Consider the following 17,183-nt stretch of genomic DNA (forward strand, 5'->3'; position numbering starts at 1 on the left):
ACTAAATTCAGATTAATCAACAGAGGTTGTCTGCCCCAACATGGGGGTTTAAGGCCCCCCTGGATTTAAGGCCCCCAAATGTAAAACAATCGCCACGGAGGAAAGGGGGCTTTGGGAACTCGTTTACGAGAAAAAGAGCAAACTGGGGCTGGGGGGGGGGGGGGGGGTGCGGGGAGAGGGGAGGAAATCTTCCCTAAGCGGGGAAAAAACTGAAAGAGAAAGATAGGAATAGACAGCCTCGATTCGCAAAGGCGTAAAACGCCCGGAAAGTGATGGGGGTAAGAAAGGGAGAAAGCAACTCTTCTGAAATATAAAGAGAGAAAAAGAGGTTCTACCGGGAAGGGAAGAGGGAATGTTTGAAGAAATGGGGAGGCTGCCCTAACCTAGAGTGATGGATTGCGAAAAGACCAGGTTCATTTCTCCACGCTCATCTGGTCACCATCAAGAAAATTACAGAGTTAGAGGCCGTTCTCCTCACGTTTTCCCCAACACAGGCGGAATGTCAGTAGCAAACCGACAGGGGTGACGCGGTAGGGCGCAACAGCATCTCGGCTAGAGAGGGAAGAAACTTCGCAGGAGGAAGCAGCAGCTCCTCTCCCGGCCCCTAGGACCGGCCGGCGAAGTTGCGCCACCGGCGCCCCCCGCCGCCCCTCTCCGTACGCACAGCCACGCCGCCCTCGACCCGTAAAGTGCCCCCGAAGTCCAACTACGCCTCCGCCTTCCCCTACCCACAGACCCCTCTCAACTAAGTTCCACGAAAAGCTCCCGCCCAGAGCGCGGCCTGTTCCGGACAACAGGTGGGCAGTGGCGCCAGCAGGGCTCGGCCTCCCTAGCCAGGCCCACTCCACTCCTCCCCGGCCCGGACCTGGGGGCGCCCGGCTCCGGGACAGGGAGGGGGAGCTCGCTCCCTTACCTCCGCCATATTTGCCGTACTGACGGGTCACATCTCCGCGGCGGCCGCAGCTGGGTCACGGCCAGAACCCGGATGTGAGACTCGGCAACGGGACTCCAGCCTCCGCCGCCTCTGCCGCTCCCGCCGCCGCTGCCTCGGCGGGAACGCGCAGGAGCCGCCCGAGCGCGCCCACCACACCCCACTCCGCCCCCTCGCGGCGCCGGGGCTCAGCGGGACTGGAGGGAAAAGGCCAGAACGCGCGCGCGGGAACAGGAGCGCGCGCGGCCCCGAGGCAGCCCTCCCCCAGAGGAGCGCGGAGGAGGCGGAGCCAAGGTGGGTGTAGAGCGGGAGGTGGGCATCTCGGTATCTGGCGCCTCCCCAGCCCAGCGGATCCGCGACCCCAGCCCGGAGCGGGCTCTAGGGACTAGAGGTGAAGGAAACTAGCCAAAGGAGGCACGTCCAGCATTCATATCGCTGGGGGAAAGATACGATATATTTTACGTGTAGGCCTCTTTTGAAGTCCCATTTGTTGGAAAAACGGATGTTGCTGTGATTGCAACAACGGCAAGCAGCGCGCTTCGAAAGCGGTTATCCCTTGGCGGATACTTCTCTTGGCTCTTTCCCGACAGAAACTGTAAAATCCCATGTAACAAAATTTTACAGGTCACAGCAGGGATTAAGAAAAGGGACTGTACTGGGTAGACTGCCATCCTCATGTATCATTTGCTTTTCCTTACACACCTTCTGCAATGCCAGTAGTAAGATAATTGTGCAATGGTTCTGCACCACAGAAAATTTCTAAATGTGAAATACTGAAAAGCTGCTCTTTAATAGATATAATCTCCAATTCGACTGTATAGGTGGAGAATTTGCTTACGTGCAATGCCTGAAATTAAAAGTTTATTGTAATATATTGGCCGAGAACTGCAAACTGGCTTTAGTGCCAATTCTGATGATTGCCAGAGCCAATGATTGCAAAATAACAAACGTGTTTCACTTTCCTTACTATGGCAGATACTGGGTAATGCAAACATGATATTAAAACGTGTACTAACACATTTTACCAAAGCAGAAGTTAGAAAGTCTTAATTCATAAATACCGTTTTCCCCCCAAACGTTCAAGGATTCTTCTTAATGCAATTTCAAAAATGACTTCCAAATCAACCAATTAAATATGAAACTTATTTGTTCCCTCCAAATAATGCTTTGCCAGCACAATATATTACATAAATGTGCACGTATACAATTTTTCTTTAAACCGATACAATGAAATATGGGGAAGACTGTTATAGATTATTTATATTCCTTTAAAATTCTAGATTCTATTAAGTAGTTTCTTCTTTCAAAGATTCAACATTTAACTTGAAATTCTTATGTCCAATAATAATTTGTGCATGAATATTTTGTGCATTTACAGGTATATGAAGTAGCTGCTAAGTGAAAGGACATTACCTGGTAATATGACAGGAAAAGAGTCCACAGACAGTCTGTAAACCAATTAAACATAAACATCTGATGCACATTTTCTACTGAAAGAAAAGCAAGGGAAAGAAGAGAAAGGAAAACTTTAAGGTTCCCAAATCTACAAACAATTTTTACCATTAACTGTACTGTACAGTATTTTCACTTTATTTTTTAGAATACTTATATAAAAGTGTTTTTCAGGATTCCTTGGGGGAATAAATATTTTAGCATAAGTATATAGTTTCTAAGAGTTACCCTGTTGAATTACCTTAGTCCTTCTGATTTGAAACAGAAATGACTTTTTTATAAGTCAGTTCCTAGTGCAACACTTTTCACTTTGAGATGCTTGATGGAAACGGCTGTGAAGGCAAAGAACAATGGATGTGCATAGAACTGAGGTGGGTAAAGATAAGAATAAGGGGCCTAGAGGTAGAAACTCAGGCTTTATAAAACAACTGGATTAAAGGAGAATTATCCATTTAAATGGGAAAGCTAATATTTGAAATTTACCTGGTTATCAAAAGGAAGATTAAACATTATTGTCAAAATGCAAGGCACAGGAATAATTTGCTTGAAGAATCTCCGATTCTTCAGTTATCAATAAGAATTCCGATTGTGATAAAGAGCTGGGGCTTACAGTCCCTTAGCCTACTGAATGAATTCTGAAATTGTCAAGAATATCGAATCTAGGACATACTTGAATGGGTATCCATCTCACTGATAAATGACTTCAAGTTTATTAATACTGTGCATCAATTTTACTATTTTTAAGTGGCATTATCATTTAAGGAAAAAAAAAATTCCCTCTACATTTTTTTTTTGTAAATGTGGGTTAAGTGATTTTTTTTTGGTTCAGATATTCTAAAGGAAAAGAGAAACAGCTCCAATGTTGTAAGTCATTGTTCACATATTGAATTCAGTATAGTTTTACCCACCTCCCATCTTACTCTAGTGATATACTTATCTTTAAATTTTTTAGGAGGGACTTCCCTAGCTAGCAGTCCAGCGGTTAAGACTCCATGCTCCCAATGCCGAGGGCATGGGTTCAATCCCTGATTGGGTAACTAAGGATGTGCATGCAGTACCACGTGGCCAAAAAATAAAATAAAATGCTTATTTTAAAGAAAAATGAGGAGCCATCTTGTCATGTCATCATGTCACGTGTTAGTCGCTCAGTCGTGTCCAACTCTGTGCGACCCCTGGACTGTAGCCTGCCAGGCTCCTCTGTCCATGGGATTCTCCAGGCAAGAGTACTGGAGGGGGTTGCCATTTCCTTCTCCAGAGGATCTTCCCAACCCAGGGATCGAACGTGGGTCTTAAAGAATGCAAAGTCTTTCTCAAAACTCTCGTATACCTCTTCAGTATCAAATATGTACAAATTAACTATTCATTAGTCACAGAATCTTAATGTTGGATGTGACCTTAGAGGTCTTCAGTCAATTTCTAAACTGTCTAGGTAGGAATCCCTCATTCTTTTCCCCCAATACCAGGCTTTCCTGCCTATGCTTAAACACCTCCAATGTACTCACCGTCTCAAAGGCTGTTCTTTTCCAAAAAACCTCTAATGTTTGGAACATTCTTCTTTTTATCAAACCAGAGTCTACCTCTTTGTTATTGTCACCCCTTACCCTGAGTTCTTCAGCACTTTGGATTAATTCAACAGATATCTTCTTTGTATCCAAATACAAACACTCAATATTTATACTTGGGTTAACAAAAAATAAATCTTTAAAGACTACTGATACAAGAGGAGCTGAAAGGGGACATTACAGAGTTGAAGTCATGAGAAAATTCACCATTACATATGAGCTGTTTAAAATTATTATAGTTTATAGTCCTTATTATTGTGATATCCAAAATGGTAGTTCTGTTAGAATTGTGTAGTAAAATGTTTACAGTTAAGCAAAAAGGTGTGGTTAATTCTAATTATATGTGAGATTTGTGGCTAATGTCCCAAAACAAAAAAAATCACTACAAAGCCTGAATAAATGCCTCTTTAGCTCCCATTCCCCACCTAAAGGCTTCCTTATGTTCAGGCAAACTTACATTAACTTTTACCACATTAAGTTATTCAAAACTGCTATTATATTGGGAAACTATTTTTAAGCAATTTACTGCATATTGTATTTAAAAAGTTATTTAACAATTTTATAGAGGCTGCAATACACACACATACACACACACACAAACTCTTCAAAATTATTATTTTGCTTTTAACAAAAGCATTTTAAAGTCTCAATTTTTCTTCAACCAGTACACCAAACTAACCAATAAATAAACCTGGCAGTTTACATGTACCTAAGAAATATATCCTTTTATTCAGGACCAATACCTGATTCAGATATAAGGAATACTATATATACATGTTATGCAATTCAAAAAAGTACCTCTCAAAATGCATCAAGAAAATAATTTGCAACAATTTAGACTCTGGGGCTGTTTGAATGAAATAGATTAATACAGTACATTCAAAACCCTAAAACCAAATTCTGTATCTAACAATTTTCAGAGTCCCTTTTGAGACTATTTCCTTAAATTTTTATTTAAAAGTGACAGCTTGCACATGATGTGCAGGTAAAAATTTATGGGTAACTACTAATTCGATGGAGAACACCTAATGTCAAAAACTTCACCTATTTTTGAAAATGACATTTTAGATAAATTGAGAGTTTTACCTTTACTGTAGTAGGCAGCATGTAAATTACAAAGCATTAATGCATTACATTGGAAGTCCCACATCCATGCGACAATTAGCATCATCTTTTTCTCGGTTTGATTTTTATTAACGCCACCCCAAAACACGTATATAGCCTTTTGGTTCTGCAAAGAACAGTTCTGGTTTTCCTTTTCGTAATTTTTACATACAGTTTTATCCAGTGGCTCCATTTTATGAAATTATCACAAACTGGTATTTTAATAATATCGTTGACATGATTTTTTAATTTCATCCAAACTCTGGAAATTACTGGCCCATCAACCGTTCTCAAACACTGGAAGAGTAATGTAACATTTATATACTTGAGGGAGTTTGGACTTTCCCTCCCTTAATCTCCAAGTGTGCCCCTGCCTACCAGCATCACATCCGTCTTGTCTGCATTGAACCTCAACCAGTTGGTTCTTAACCACGTCCGAAACTCAGCCAGGCACTGGGAGAATCGAGCCACCACACCATCTGGATCAAAGGAAAGAGAGCCTCAGTAGTAACGAGACTGGAGACGATGATCTTACAAACTCAGTATTCATCCCATCTCTAATTTTTAAAGACAGCCAGGAATTAGGACAGGAATCCCATTATAATTTTAGAAAAACATTAATGAGCCTTGAGTCATGCAATTTGCAACTGATGATACAGGAATAAAAGTGACTCAATAAATAGGTCGCCTCATTCCACCCATGACTGAAGAAAGGTTCACTCAAGTCCGGGTCACCTCGGCTAAGCGGCCTCAGTAGATCGGCCAGTCTTGTAACTGCATAAGCTCTTCTGCAAAATTAAAGAGTTTTAGCGTTGGAGGAAGTTTTAGGGATAACTGGGGCCCAGAGAGAAGTAGTGACTCGCCCAAGGTCACACAGCAAACGAGGACTAGAGATGGTCTCCAGGCCAGAGATCTTTCCACCAAAAGCTGAAAGAACAAGGCCATTCAAAGGTGGGGGAGGCATCTGTCCCCAGGGATCCTCCCACGGCCTGCGAGGACCTCTTTCCCTCACAACAATGCCCTCTTCGGGCCTCTCCTCCCTCCCTCACTCCCTCCGAAAAGGGCTGCTTTGCCCAGGACCCTGCTCACCACCAGGGATGCAGTGGTAGCAGGAGCCTCCCTGGGCTGAGACAAGACCCGGAGATACGGCGCGAAAGAGGCGGGGCCACAGCGGCCGACCGGGTTCCTGGGCCGACTGGAGCAAGGGGCGGAAGCGGACAGGGCGAGGCGAACTCACTCCGCAGCGGATTCCCAGCGCGCCGCCGCCAACGCCAAAGCAAAAGACCCAGTTGGGCAGGGGTGGGCGGTGGAGAGGGGCTGCGCATGCGCCTTGGGTGGCCGGCGCCACTCCGGGAGGGGCAGCCCGCTGGGCGCGCTCTCTTAGCCCCTCCCCGGAAGTGAAGGGTCTTCCGGGCGGTACTCTGCGGTGGGGGAGGGGAAGGAGAGAAAGGAGACCGAGGACACCTCGGTAGCCCCTCATCCCGAACAGGACTAGGAGAGGAGAGATGGTTTATGGAGGCTGCACTTACAGCCGCTGCTGCCGCCGCCGCCGCCACCTCCGCTGCTGCCGCCACCGCCTGAAGAAGCCCCATCCATCCGCCTGCAGCCCGGGAGACTCAGAGCCTGGGAGGGGCCTGAGGCCCGGGCCGCCCGCCTCCGTCTTCTAGTCGTCGTCCGGAGCTTCCTCCTGCTCCACCAACCCTCTGCCCTCCCCTCCGCCTCCTCCCTCCTCCTCGGCCTCCAGCCGCCAGCCAACCGCGCGGCCGCTTGTTGAGCCAGGGCTCCACCGTCTCCATGACGCCCGGCAAACATTCCCGTGCCTTCGCCAGAGCCGCTAACGCCGGCTTTGGGGTACAGGGGCTTCAGAAGCAGCGAGGAAAAAAGGGCGGTTGACCATTCCCCAGCCAGTCGCCACCATGCCCATCTCTCCAGTAAACAGCCGCAGGCAGCCGAGCGTCGGGGTGTAAGTTCGGACGCTAAAACTTTAGTCCATTCCCTTGGGTTCCGGAGGGAACCCTTTTAGAACTTACCGCTTCATCTGTGTTGGGTCAGCAACCTTGTAACCTCCGAGGTGGCAGTGTCTCCTTCTTTGGCATAGTACAGCTTTTTCCAAACCTCTTTTGGGGAAAGACCTAGTTTGTTTAGAACCACCATTTCTCCTGGCACTCCCGGTGTGGTGGTTTATTTCTCTCCAACTTGCCTTCAAGCTGTACCCAGATGTTCAATCTCTCAGCTTCTGTGAGCCACCAGACTGAACATTACTATGCTCTGTAGTGGAGGATTTTTTTATGCCTTCTCATACCATCCTGCCTTAAAACTCATTCCAGCTTACAACCTTCTGTTCTGAGCAGTTGGATTAAGGGCTGGACAGAAGCCCACAGCTTTACAGTTGTCTCGCTTAAAACTTCAAATGGTCGCTTAGTCTATCTATTCCACTAAAATTTCCTAATTGATTCATTCTCCCACACTTCCAGATGACTTTTGTTCTCCTCAAACCCTCAGCATCTCTCCTCTGCAATCTCTTCCAGCTCAGCTAATCTTTCTTGAGCAGAACTTGTTTGAAAGGTGTTGGGAGAGAATCTTCTTTTTTTTCTTGGATATGGTACTCAGGTTTTTGTCCACCCTGAAACATGAAAATGTTAGTTACTCAGTCGTGTCCGACTCTTCACCATCTTATAGGCTGTAGCAACCAGGCTCCTCTGTCCAGTGGAATTCTACAGGCAAGAATACTGGAGTGGGTAGCCGTTCCCTTCTTTAGGGGATCTTCCCAACCCAGGGATCAAACCCACGTCTTCGCTGCAGGCAGATTCTTTACCATCTGAGCCACCAAGATTTGTCTATCCTACCACTCCACTAAAACAGCTTGTGTGAAGGTCAGCAATAACTGTCCAGCCAAGTGTAATGGCCATTTCTGTTTCTTAACTCAGCCATCAGCAGCTTTGATCTAATTTACCACTTCCTGAGTTTTGAATCACTTCATTTGGTTTCTGGGACACCACTCTGCTAATTCTCCTCTTGCTTTATGCCTGCTGCTGCTGCTAAGTCGCTTCAGTCGTGTCCGACTCTGGGCAACCCCATAGACGGCAGCCCACCCTGCTCCCCCGTCCCTGGGATTTTCCAGGCGAGAGTACTGGAGTGGGGTGCCATTTCCTTCTCCAATGCATGAAAGTGAAAAGTGAAAGTGAAGGCGCTCAGTCGTGTCCGACCTTTTGCGACCGGTGGACTGCAGCCATGGCTCCTCCGCCCATGGGCTTTTCCAGGCCAGAGGACTGGAGTGGGTGCCGTTGCCTTCTCCGTGCTCTATGCCTGCTGCTTTTCAAAATACTTTGCTGTTAGGTCTTCAGTCTCTCACATATCTAAATAGTGGAGTGTTGATGGGGTTTAGTCAGTCTTACAACCTTTTCTCTTCACTCTTGTTTTTTGCCTTTAAAAATTACCCATGTGCTCACAGTTTACAAGTTTCTCTCTCCAGCCAATACCTCTCCCAAGAAAACAGGCTTAAAATCAGATAGCTGCACTTAGAAGTTAATGGGCATCTCAAAATTCATATTTAAGACTGAACTTATTTCCCCCTCTAATCAAATCTGCAGTCTCCCATTTCAGTAAACGACAATTTCCATTCTTCGAGTTACTCAGTAAAAAAAACCTTAGTTTACCTTTGACATCTCAGTACCCTCATCCACCAGTAGTTTCTACCATCTCAGCCTGCAAAATAAGTCCAGACTACCACTCCAGTGTCAGTAACTGTCACATTGCAGTAAACTCCTAAATGGTCTCTTTACCGTCACCTTCATTCAACATAGTAATCACTGTGGCTCTTCTCAAAAGTTTCCCAATTCTTCCCATTTCACTCAGAATAATAGCTCATCCTCTGTAGGCCACGCAGGATCTCACCTTGAAGTCTTCCCCTTGGCTAGTTATACTCTGCATTGTTCCACAACAATATCAAGCACCTTTTCCCACTTCAGGACCTCTTCAACAGCATTTGCTGTTCTTTGGAATATTGTACCCTTTGTCATTTCATAATTCATTTGTTTTCTTCAGCTGTCACCTTATCAAAGAGTCCTTCTCTAACTACCCAGCATAAAATAATATACTCTTCCCAATATGTTCAGTTCCTCAACTTGCTCTATTGTTCTTCAAAAAGTTTATTCCTTTTGGTATATTATATACTTTTTTGTTAATCTGTTTTCATCCAAGCTATGATGTACTCCATGAAGGCAGAGGTTTTTGTTTTGTTCACTGCTGTTGCCTAGACTGAAGATAATAAATATTTGCTGGCAGCAAACAAATGAGTGTAATATATGCTTTAGTAACATTGGTTACTGTTCATCTTGTCTGGTTTTTTTTACTTGTTGGTCTGGAAATCTCAAAGTAAAATTAAGTCGATTTCATGTAAATTCTTAAAAAGTCATAAAACTCTCATAGTACCTGAGAGAGTGTTAGAAAAATTCCCTTGGGGATTTCTTAAACAATGACACATTCATGGGAGATTACCTGTTCAGGAATGAGTAGGGTGGGAGATGGACACTGACTTGACTCGATGAACATGAGCTTGAGCTAGTTCTGGGAACTGATTGACAGGGAAGCCTGGCGTGCTGCAATCCATGGGGTCACAAAGAGTCGGACATAACTGAGTGACTGAACTGAACTGGGGTGTGAGATAGGAAGTAGCATAACCTTCACTTTTTCAGATAGCCATGTTATCTAATTAAAAACAAAATTTCTTACATAATAATGTTTACAACCATTGGTTTGACCTAATATATTATTTCTCATCTTTCTCAATTTAGGATTTAATACTGATCTCAGAAAGGATCTCATGAAACATGTATTTATCAATTTTTCACTTTCCCACTCCAGTGTTTCCTATATTGGGTCTTTCTTATTGGCTTAACAATACAGATTTTCCTCAGCTTACCATGAGGTTATGTCCCAGTAAACCCATCTTAAGTTGAAAATGTCATTAAATAGAAAATGGACTTAATACACTGAGCCTACCAAACATCATGGGCACATGTGCTAAGTTGCTTCAGTCGAGTCTTTGTGACCCCATAGGCTGTAGCCCTCCAGGCTCCTCTGTCCATGGAATTCTCCAGACAAGAATACTGGAGTGAGCAGCCATTCCCTTCTCCAGGAGATCTTCTTGACCCAGGGGTCAAACCCCAGTCTCCTGCATTGTCGGCAGATTCTTTACCATCAGAGCCAACAGGGAAGCATACTTAGCATAGCCTACCTTAAACATGCTCTGAACACTTACTTTAGCCTATAGTTAGACTAAACCGTCTAACACAAAGTCTGTTTTATAATAAAGTGTTGAATATCTCATACAGTTTATTGAATACTGAAAATTAAATAAATGTGTGGGTACAGAATGGTTCTATTTGTTGCCTCCCCTTGTGATTGCACGATTGACTGGGAGCTGTGGGAGTATCATTTTATATTGTTGGCCCAGGAAAAGAAATTCAAAGTAGGATTTCTAATGAGCATATATTACCTTCACAACATTGTAAAGTTGAAAAATCATAGTTTGGGGGTTGGCTGTATTGGACAATCTTCCACTGTAGTGAAAAAAAATCACTAGTGCTTTCTTCAATGCTTTTATCTCACTTCTTTGCCCAGTTTATCTATTCATTTCCTTTTGATTTGTGTGGGTGAGGGGGAGTGTTGTTTCTATCTGTTCTTGTGTGTTATTCACTTTTTGCTTTAGGATCTTTAGCATATTAATCATAATTATTTTAAATTCCCAGTCTTAACAATTCCAAAATCTCTGTCCTGTCTGTTGTGGCTCTAATGCTTGTTTCTTCAGACTGCTTTATGCCTTTTGGTATGCCATGTATTTTGTTGAAAGCTAAACATGTTGCATCAGGTAATATGAACTGAGATAAGTAAGCACTTAGTGTGAAGTTTTATGTTTATTTGCTTAGGACTCAGGTTGTTTACTGTAGCTGTAGGTTTCCGAGATTTCAGTTTCCTCTAGTGTCCTGGTTTTTTTGTCTCCTCTGGTTTTTAGGTTTCCCTGGAGACTCCTGCTTAGAGTCTGAGCCTTGCAGTTCTTCCCATTGTAATCCCCTGTTATTATACAGGAGCCCTGTTGATATGGTAAGATGTGCTGGGTGAGAATGGGAAGGCAGAGAGAAGTATGCCTTAATCCTATGATTAGGTCTTAATCTTTTAGTGGGCCTTTACCCCTGGGCCATGACCTTCATAAGTAATTCTCAGAATTTTTTTTTTTTAGGTGGAACAAGAAGGTTACCTAAAGTAAGGTATTTCCCTTTCCCCATGTTGCTTAGGCTCTGGTAAAATGGTTTTCCTTGAGGGCAGGCCTTTGTTAAGAGTAACTGAACATTCTGTTTATATTTCAGAATGGTTACTTCCTGTCCCCCTGCTGAAACTATCAGAGAATTTTACTCTGACCTTCATCCTGGGAGCTTGCTGGAGCTCCTGAAGGTAAAACTTGATAAAAGTGTGGGGGCCTCCCTAAGGCTAGGCCCCCAGCAATTTTTTCTCTTTTGAATTAGTCTACACTCATTTTTCAGCAATTAGGCTATTGCCTGTCAGGTTTTCCTTCTACTTGTTAGCTCTAGCGGCAGTTTCAGTAAGTTGTGATTCTGTTATTCCTACATCTCTTTCAGTACAGGGGTTTGCATGTAACCTCAATTGTCTGATGGGTCTAAGAAGACCCATTGATTTTCAGTTTGCTAAGCCTTTTCTTGTGAGTACTGGATGGATGTCTTTTGCAGCCTTTACATGTCAGACCATAAACCACAAATATCTGTGTTTACTCACTTCTGTTCCTTGAAATTCACTTTCCTCTTGATTTTCAACTGCTACCAAACAACTCCACCAGATTAGCACTCATAGTATGTAATGTTGAACATGTCTACAATTTAACTTCTTATTGTGCTTTAGAAATAAAGTCTGATTTAATCATGACCTTAACTTTATGAGGCCAGTACTATTATTAACCTTAATTTATGTATGAGGAAAGAAACAGATTAAGAAACCTGCTCAGGAACACATAGTCTGTGAGTTACTGGATGAGTTTGGGCATTTAAATTGACCTAAGTTTGTTCACATGTAAAACATGGCAATTAAATATCTAATAAGTTATTATAGGGATTGAATTAGAGTGGTAATCATTAGTAATGTATAGAAATGCTGAATCACAATATTGTGCTCCTAGAACTAACAGTGTTGTAGGTCAATTATATTTCCATTTTTAAAGGGTGAAATAAGTAAAACAATTACAAAAATAAGTGGAAGTACTTGGAAGTTTAAATGTCAATCAGCATAGTTATTATCAGTTACAGAGTCCTGTTAGTTCTGTAGGGCTTCCCAGGTGGTGCTAGCAGTAAAGAACCTGCCTGCCAGGGCAGGAGACAGGAGAGACACAAGTTCAATCCTTGTGTCCGGAAGATTCCCTGGAGGAGGGCATGGCGGCACACTCCAGTATTCTTGCCTGGAGAATCCCATGGACACAGGAGCCTGGTGGCCTACAGCCCATAGGGTTGCAAAGAGTCAGACGTGACAAGCGACTTAGCATGCATGCAAGCATTAGTTCTGTGTCTGCTGTGTTTTAAGGGTATTTGGACTGTGTTTTAATCGAGTATGGTAAGAAACAGACACAGAAAGAACCACCATAAAGGAAGGAGTTTGTTTTTAAATACTCATAGATCCCTAAAACCAGGAGGCATGGCATGCTGAACCACAGAGAGGGGCACATGAAGAGGCACCAGGGTCAGGCAGGATGTAGAATTAGCAAGAGGAAAACCTGGGCAAGAAGCTTTATTGTGGCTTCCATGGCAAGGAATGCACAAACCAGAATAAGCAGATGTAGGAATAGCTTGTTTGAATAATTGTAAAGGTTCTGGGTATCAGGCCTGTCCCTAGGTTTCTGGTTCCTGTCCTTGCACTGATTACAGCAAGTGGGTAGTGACCCAGAGAGTGAGGTCTCTGAGGGCCTGCTGAAGGAGGAGGTTGAGGGTATGGACTCCGGATTGACTGGTTTGCATATAACTGGTGTGTGCGTGGTAAGTCGCTTCAGTCGTGTCCGTCTGTGCAACCCTATGGACTTTAGCCCACCAGGCTCCTCTGTCCATGGATTCTCCAGGCAAGAATACTGGCGTACATTGCTATACCCTCCTCCAGGGGATCTTCCGGACCCAGGGATGGAACCTGAGTCTCTTATGTCTCCTGCATTGGTAGCCAGGTTCTTCACCTGGGACGCCAATATAAATGGTGTACTTGTAGGCAAGTCCCTTACCATGCATAAGAATTGGTTAGCCTTGGGAGGGGCAGTCCCTTCAGGTGCAGCAAGTTCCTAGATATCAAAACATTAAAATACAGAAAATAAAAAGATAGTCTAATACATGCTTTATCTAGGATTTGTTTTATTTCTACATTTGCCCACCCCAGGTTAAACTTTGATTACTTCTCACCTTGCCTATTTCCATGGCATTGTAACTAACGGTCTTCTTGCTTCTAATGTGTACCATATATAGCTAAATTTTTCTGAAACATAGTTTTGAGGAGCTTACTCTTCTCTCTCAAAGGCACTCTCTTGCCTGCTTAGTAAATTTCAAAGACTTAGCCTGGCCATTTTATTTTTTCAAAGCTTAACTTATTTTCCTTCATGCATCTATCCAAATCATTTAAGAGTCCCTGTATATACCACCTGCTTTTCTACTTTTATTGTTCACAATGAGCTTTGCTCAGGTTGTATTTCCTGTCCTGCTCCAATACCCTCGTCCCTCCTCACCTGCAGCTGCATCAGACACAAACACACATACATACACACCACATACACTTCTTTTGAATTTGACCTACATTCATGCCTGACTCAAATGCCATCTTCCTGATTTCTCTGCTTACTCCTCTCACCCAAGGTAATGTTTACCGCAACTTTCGTTATATCTTATATGTAAGTCTTTTGAGGCAAATACAATTTGGTACTTGCATTGTAATCATATATATGTTTTTTCTCTTATTAAGACTGTCAACTCCTTAGGGCCCATATCAGATTCATATTGTATCCCTGCCAGCATGTAGCCTTATGCACAATAATTTTTAAATAACAGTTGGATAAATGAAAGAAATTGATTTGGTTTAGATTGAAATTCCTACCTTCATCTCATTAAAATAAAAAGAGAATAATAAAGACACTTTTTCTTAAGCCACTCCTTTCCTCCTGTGGTTATTTCATCGTGAGATTCATGTATGTGTTGCATGCTTTAATGTCATTAGTCTCTTTTGTCATAGAAGTGATCATCAGATGTTCATTATATAGACACCAATTATATAGAATGCATTATATTTTCCAGTTACTGCCCTAGGTACTGAAGAAATAGGCGTGAACAAAATAGAGTAGGTCTCTGCTTCAGAAACTCAGGAACCTACAGCTACATACCTCTTGTATCATGATTTTTCAGGCAAAACTTTCAAAGTGAATATCTCCTGAATGTCTTCCTATTCATTGCCCACTAATTTGCCTCTATTAAAAGTATCTGTTTTCAAACACAGCTAGGCTAGATATGTACCATAAATTTCTAACATAATTGACAACAAGTACTTATTTCAATTTTTTAAATTTACTGGTATTTTCTGTGTCAAATTTACCACTGTATCAGGCAGAGTACTAAGAGTTGGAGGTTTCATGGTAGACATAATAAACATGGCTCTTTCCCATAAAACTTACAGTCTGAAAATCTGGGAGAGTTTACTGAGGATTCTCACTAGATCACAGTAACTACCTAATTGGTAAATGCAACATCATTGCTAATTTGTTTCTATTTGGTCCCTGTAGGGAATAAAAGAGGAAGGGCTGGTTTATGAGTACATGTGATATGATTTCATTATGTATTTACTTAGCTTGAGATGTCTAGAAGACATTTAGCTGGAGCTATCCAGTTAGGCTGGTAAGCATTTGAATATGAAGATTGAGAGACTGTTTTGGATTGGATATAATGATTTGGGAATTGATTCAGCAATTTTTTTTATTATACAGCTACTGTGTATTGGGTACTATTGTAGGCACTAGGGATACAGCAGGCAACAAAAGAGCACAAAGTCCCTAAACTTGTGGAGCTTAGATTCTCAGGGTTGGGGGGTCAGGTGGGGAACATCTAATTCATAAGTTAATTAAGTAAAAATATGTTAGTAGGAAGTACTAAGGAGAAAAATTAAGGAAGGGGATATGAAGTATTTGAGGGGTATTTGACATTTTAGATAGGGGAGCTGGAGAAGTCCACATTAAGAATGTGGCTTTAAGACCTGGAGACAGAAAGGATGCTAAACATGTACATGTGTGGGAAGAACATTTCAGGCAGAGGAAATAGCAACTGCAAAGGCCTGGCATATGTGAAAAATACCAAGGAGGACAATGTGACTGAAGCAGAGAAAACAAGGGATAAAGTATTGATCATGAAATCAGAGCTCAATCTAAATGCATGTAGGACTTTTTAAGTTATAGTAAAATTTTAGGTTTTTGCTCTGAATGAGATGGGAAACAGAGTAGTGATATGATCTAACTTCTGTTTTTAAGGATCACTGTGGTTACCATGTGAAGAATAGACTTCAGGGAATTTAGGTTAAGTGAGAAGATCAATTAGAAGGCTTCTGCAGTAATCCAAGAGAGAGAGGATAGTGTTTGGATCATGATAGTGGTAACAAAGAGTGACGACAAAGGATTAGATTTGGGATATATTTTGAAGTTTTTTTCACCTGAACAACTGGAAGAAAAACATTACCTTTGACAGAAAAAGGGAAAGACTGCAAGAGAATTAGGTTTACTAGACAAGGAATAATCCAGTAGAGAGAAGCTTATGACGCATGAGAGGATGACTAGAGCAATATCCATAAATAGGCAAGAAGGAATGGAATCTGGAACACATGTAGAGGAATTGACCTAATGAAGAATCATGGATAACTCTTTCAGAGTAACAGGAGAAACAGGGAATAAGACACACAGAGAGAGGCAAGTGCACAGATGTAACAGTGGGAGTATTTGAAAGTTATCTGATTGCTTCAGCTTTCTCATCTAGTTAGCTGAAGGTAACATAGGAGAGGAAATGTTGATGTTCAAGAAGTGTGAAATAATGACTTTAGAAGGGGTAGTAAAAAATTAACCAAGGTAATGCAGTGTGATTGCTGTCACATTAAGGACCCACTTTAACAATTGTAATTTAAAATGAGACCTGGCATCATGGTTAGATGTTTTTTCTCTAGCTTCACTTACGGGCTGAGTTAAATGCAGTGTGTTAATATTTCAGGAACAATAAGGACAACAGATCAGGATATCATTGCCATTACAAAAATGGTTTATCACTTACAGATACCAAGAGGAGGGAACCCCATGGAAAAGCACTGGGATTTGCCACTGGCAGAGAAATTGATGTGCGACTGAGCAAGCACATCAGTTAAGGGCTTCCCAGGTGGTGCTAGTGGTGAGAACCTGTCTGCCAATGCAGGAGACAGGAGATGCGGGTTTAATCCCTGGGTCAGGAAGATCCCCTGGAGGAGGAAATGGCAACCCATTCCAGTATTCTTGCCTGGAAAAATCCCACGGACAGAGGAGCCTGACAGGCTACAGTTCATGGGGATGCAAAAGAGTCGAAAAAGACTTAGCAGCTAAACAGTGCCCACAATATACTAGGTACTGTCTTTTGTACTAGTGATATAGCAATAAACAAGACAAAGTTCTTGCCCTAAAGATGCTTACGTTCTAGTAGAGGAGTATACGACAACATACAATGTGTCAGTAGTAATAAATGCTATGAAGAAAAATAAAATGTGAAAAGCAGATTGTGGTCATTTTAAAGTATTGTATTCTTGTCTGATCTTGTCATGATTTGGAAAGTAAAAGTATTGTTTAAAATGTTTTCTTTGGAAACACACTGCCTTTTTATAATTTAAGGGACAATCATTCTTATTTTATAGAAGTCTGCAGCACAATTAGAGTACTAGAATGAGAGAATGACTAGGTGTTTGTCTTAAGGAATTTGGAGAATTGATCCAAAAGTGAAATCATACTTCTACTCCTGGATGCAAATATTTTGATTATATTTTCTCTTATTAAAATTTATTCTGTAATTGTTCAGGCAGGAACATGATATTCTTTCCCAGGTTTTATTACT

The 17,183-nt window shown here is 42.3% G+C and overlaps 2 protein-coding genes across 13 annotated transcripts in view; one reads left to right on the forward strand and one right to left on the reverse strand.

The window, feature by feature from the left end:
* MIER1 (MIER1 transcriptional regulator) overlaps nt 1-6,735 on the reverse strand; it is a 69,185-nt gene extending 62,450 nt beyond the window's left edge. For 3 of the 12 annotated variants that reach the window (XM_061121661.1, XM_061121658.1, XM_061121662.1), the window contains exons 1-3: nt 6,579-6,735; nt 5,428-5,528; nt 2,345-2,418 (exon numbers count right to left, since the gene is read on the reverse strand). In XM_061121661.1, the coding sequence (XP_060977644.1) occupies nt 2,345-2,418; nt 5,428-5,528; nt 6,579-6,645 (242 nt within the window). In that variant the 5' untranslated portion in view covers nt 6,646-6,735. Of the gene's footprint in view, nt 1-913; nt 1,068-2,344; nt 2,422-5,427; nt 5,529-6,138; nt 6,266-6,286; nt 6,399-6,578 lie in introns of those variants that run through there. The other 9 variants (XM_061121659.1, XM_061121665.1, XM_061121664.1 and 6 more) reach the window with 9 other exon arrangements.
* Nucleotides 6,736-6,835: 100 nt separating this feature from the next.
* DNAI4 (dynein axonemal intermediate chain 4) overlaps nt 6,836-17,183 on the forward strand; it is a 94,975-nt gene continuing 84,627 nt past the window's right edge. Inside the window, exon 1 of the mRNA XM_061168458.1 lies at nt 6,836-7,012. Coding sequence (XP_061024441.1) covers nt 6,966-7,012 — 47 coding nt within the window. The 5' untranslated portion in view covers nt 6,836-6,965. The remainder of the gene's footprint in view (nt 7,013-17,183) is intronic.

Source organism: Dama dama, chromosome 20 (genome assembly GCF_033118175.1).
Source record: "Dama dama isolate Ldn47 chromosome 20, ASM3311817v1, whole genome shotgun sequence".
Taxonomy (NCBI): Eukaryota; Metazoa; Chordata; class Mammalia; order Artiodactyla; family Cervidae; genus Dama; species Dama dama.